Below are 4,079 nucleotides of genomic sequence, written 5' to 3'. Positions count from 1 at the left end.
CGCCGCTGAATCTTCCCGGTGGCCGTTTTTGGCAATGAGTCTGTCAAAAATATTTTCTTTGGCACTTTGAACGCTGCTAGGTTCTTCTTGCAGTAGCTTGTAATATCTTCCACACCAATCTCAACTCCGTCTCTCGGTATTACAGCACAGTTTATCTACCAACAATACAAAGTTATTAGAAATTGTGAAAACATAAAAGCGAGGAATTAAGTTGAAAGTTTTGTGAAAGAAGAGCTACCTCTTCTCCATATTTATCATCAGGGACTCCAAAGGCTACAGCCTGAGCAACATCAGGATGAGCCAGAAGAACTGCATCTACTTCGATCGGCGATATCTTCTCGCCTGTGTAAAATAGTTCAGGTTTTATTTAACAGGAATCCGAAGTGATTATCGACAACACACTACGAAGAGGCACGACCATCCCTCAATTACTCTTTTAAGAATAATATTAATTTGGTATGCAGTAATCAGCAATCTAACAACTTTAATTATAAATATCTCGTAATTCTTAAAACAATCTCTAATAGAAGAGAAAAATGTATATTCACCTCCGCGATTAATCAGCTCCTTGATCCTGCCAACCAAATGCAAGTACCCATCCGAGTCCATGAACCCAATATCCCCAGTGTGAAACCACCCGTACAAAAACGCCGATTTGTTGGCCTCCGGATTGTTCTTGTACCCCTTGGTAACATTCGGTCCCCGTATGCACACCTCTCCCGCCAGGCCTCCGGATTGTTCTTGTACCCCTTGGTAACATTCGGTCCCCGTTGCACACCTCCCACTGTATTTCCACTCTCATCCAAAATGGCCATCTCCTGACCCACAGGCCGGCCCACCGAGCCCGACTTGTGGGTCCCATCTTCGGGGAGCGGGTTCGAGGCCATTAAGTGGGCCGCCTCCGTCATGGCGTAGGCCTCGAGGACAGGGGCGCCGAAGGACTGCTCGAGGCGGGCGAGGATGGAGGGGGCGAGGGAGGCGCTGCAGCTGCGGATGAAGCGGAGTCTAGGGTAGGGGCGGTCGAGGAGGATCTGGTGGATGGTGGGGACGGCGGTGTACCATGTGGCGTTGGAGGTGATCATGTCGGTCCTGGCGATGAACAGGGCGCTTATTATTACAATACTATAGATTACTGTATTCATAGAGATAGTTGTCAGTGGACCATCGGTCCATTAATGTCCAGAAAGGTGGAAGGTTTGAGATTTCATTTTAGATGTGCAGACCATTGAGAATGAAAGAAGGAATAAGAAAGCAAAATAGAATGATTAGTGATAGGAAAAAAAAGGTTACATGTCTAATTGAGTGTCAACTGCCATAATTCTGCAACCAATGACGCTTGTTTTGTTAGTACAGCATACATAGGATAGATTGAAAATCACAAAAAGAATAATCTGACGAGTTTTTTCAAAGGACTAGTTCAAACGTTTTTGGCATACTTTCCGTTTGACAAAAACCTGTTGCAAAAAGAAAAGACTGAAAATTTGAAATTGAAATAATCACAATTTTTGTCCTATTTTTATACTTAATTCAGTTGCAAAAGCTAGAGGTTTCTCCCGCCTCAAGAAATGATGTCACGTTGAGTGGGGTTCACATTATCCATTCTGTATTTAGATCCCCTCTATTTCAAATAGCGCTGTAGAGATCACTATTTTTAATAACAACTATTAATTATCTAATGAGTGACTGAGATTCTTTCTCAACCTAACATTCACCATATCCCTATGAATTACAACTCATTCCTAACTTGCACCGGAAAAAAAGTCTTAACCGTCAACAGATAATAATTGTGATAGTAGTGGTTTCTCTGCTACTTTTTTTGATAGTAAAGATGATCTGAATGCATCCTAACAACAGTATGGAGATAATCTTAAAAGCACAGTACAATTAGCATTATTAATCGAAATGTTACTGAACTGGAGTTAATTTTCAAGAAACATTTGTCATTTTCACTTGCTTTGAAGGAGCATTAAAAATTAAAATACAATGCTATTAAATAATCAAGCTAAAACCCCTAATTTCTGTCAGTCCCAATCACCCGGCTATGACATGTGATGGGGACAAATTAGCGGTGGAAGAAAATGACAACCGCCAAATATACGGTTTATCGTCAAGAAAGCTAAAGGAAAATGAGGTTTTTATATGTTTATGATTAAGAGTTATTTACATTCTTATCCTAAACTTTACCATTTTTTAACTTTACCACCAAAGTTCCTTTTACTGTTATTTATCTTCAGTGCCTCATTTTTTACTACGGTTATTTTTTCTGTTTAAAATGTATCACGCGTAAATCAATCCTTGTGATGAAAAATATACGCCCTCTACTTTATTCTTCCTCATTTTTTTAGTGGTTCGTTAGGCATGTGGAATGTAATTGGTATACGTAACCTTATTATATTTTAAGAAACTCAACGCCACCGTTGTTGAACATCTATAAAATATTATGCTTTTCCACTTATTTTATTGGAAACGTGTGGAGGAGAGCTAACTAAAATTCCAATAAAATATCTACCAATCTTTTCCTATAATAAAAAAAAGCAAATCCAGCAATTCCATTCCCTGACCGTGTCTCATAATCAAGCTAACACATGCACATATCAACAAAAAAAAAGGGTTTCCTTGATATTAGTCCCCCAAATCTTCCATATTTGAAACTAGTCCTCCACATCTTCCATATTTTGATTAGTGCCCTACATCTATGAATGTTTTGAAATTTAGTCCCTCAAATCTTTCTATTTCTAATTTACTCCCAAATCTTTTAAATGCTTTGATACTAGTCTCTCTGGTCAGTGCCAGGTTAACAGATTTGGAAGACTATAATTTCACAATACTTGGCATATAGAAAAACCCAAAAAAAATAAATAAAAGCTCACCAGAAAGTCGAGGCGGAGAACCGCCCACCAGCTGGTAAAGTCACCGCCCCACCGGCCGCCAACGAGCTCAACAAACCCCCCCCGCCACAAGCCCATGCACGTGAAACAACGGCAGAACGATCACCGTCGCATCGCTCTCCTTCAGCTTATAAACCGACATAATATTCCTCACCGACGCACCCAAGTTCCTCTGCGTCAGCGGGACACCCTTCGGCCTGCTCGTGGTACCCGACGTATGCAGGAACAGTGCCACGTCATCGGAACCATTCTCATCCGAAATCGACGAAGAATTAGAAGAGATAGGGATCGAGATTGAGAGCTCGATTGGGGGCTTGAGCTCGGCCGTGAAGTGGGGGATTTTGAGCTTGGAGGCGGCGGATTGGGCGGCGAGGTTTCCTTGGATGTTCGTGATTAGGATTTTGGAATCGGAGTCGGCGAGGTAGAATTCGAACTCTTCTTGCGTGTAGGCGGAGTTTAGGGGGGCTGCTGTTGCCCGAGCTCGGATTACCGCCAAAAACATGATCACGTACTGCAAAATGAGGGGGAAATGCAAATTTTGGGTGGTCTTTTTTTTTTTTTTTTTGCAAAATAAAAATTAGACAATAAATTCACCCTCAATGTCCGAATGGACTTTAAATTAGTCCCTCAAATCTCTATATTTCTAGATACAAGATAACAATCGTAGAGGACAACCAATTTAGTCGGTGCCATGAAGAAAAAAAAATTAAGCTATCAAATCATTTAAAATTGTTACTACGACCCCCCAATTGTCGCAAGCTGTTTCACATTTAGCCCCTCGCATTCTAGAAATGCTATTAAGCTCTCCAATTCTTATAAGCTGTATTTTCTCAAAAAAAATTCTTATAAGCTGTTTCAAATTAATCCCTCCAGTCAATACTCACCGTAGCAAGATATAAGATAGGGGGGGGGCCTAACACCAATTAATGATTTGAGGTAATAATTTAAACATATTAAAGATTTAACGGACTATATCTTGTGCTATTTGAAGCCCCTTATTGATCCGAGGGTTCACACTAAAAATATATAATGTTAAGGGTCTAATTTAAGATATATTAGCGACAAAACTCCAAAAATTTTATACTAGATCGAGGAAGTGAGAGTGGATGCGTACTTCGACGGTGTTGGGAAACGTGAGGCCGATGACGTCACCGGGATTGACGCCGGCGGAGACGAGGCGAGCGGCGGCGG

The 4,079-nt window shown here is 41.0% G+C and overlaps 1 protein-coding gene across 1 annotated transcript in view; it reads right to left on the bottom strand.

Annotated features, from left to right (window-relative positions):
* LOC109849091 (oxalate--CoA ligase) overlaps positions 1-4,079 on the bottom strand; it is a 4,516-nt gene that overhangs the window by 234 nt on the left and 203 nt on the right. The window contains 7 exon segments of the mRNA XM_020418880.1: positions 1-155; positions 239-342; positions 549-728; positions 779-1,089; positions 2,871-2,950; positions 2,953-3,399; positions 4,003-4,079. The exon segment at positions 1-155 is cut by the window's left edge and continues 234 nt beyond it; the exon segment at positions 4,003-4,079 is cut by the window's right edge and continues 203 nt beyond it. Of these exon segments, the coding sequence (XP_020274469.1) occupies positions 1-155; positions 239-342; positions 549-728; positions 779-1,089; positions 2,871-2,950; positions 2,953-3,399; positions 4,003-4,079 (1,354 nt within the window).

Source organism: Asparagus officinalis, chromosome 7 (genome assembly GCF_001876935.1).
Source record: "Asparagus officinalis chromosome 7, Aspof.V1, whole genome shotgun sequence".
In the NCBI taxonomy this organism is placed as follows: domain Eukaryota; kingdom Viridiplantae; phylum Streptophyta; class Magnoliopsida; order Asparagales; family Asparagaceae; genus Asparagus; species Asparagus officinalis.
The sequence above is the reverse complement of the archived record's forward strand: the minus strand, read 5'-3'. Positions and strand labels throughout refer to the sequence as shown.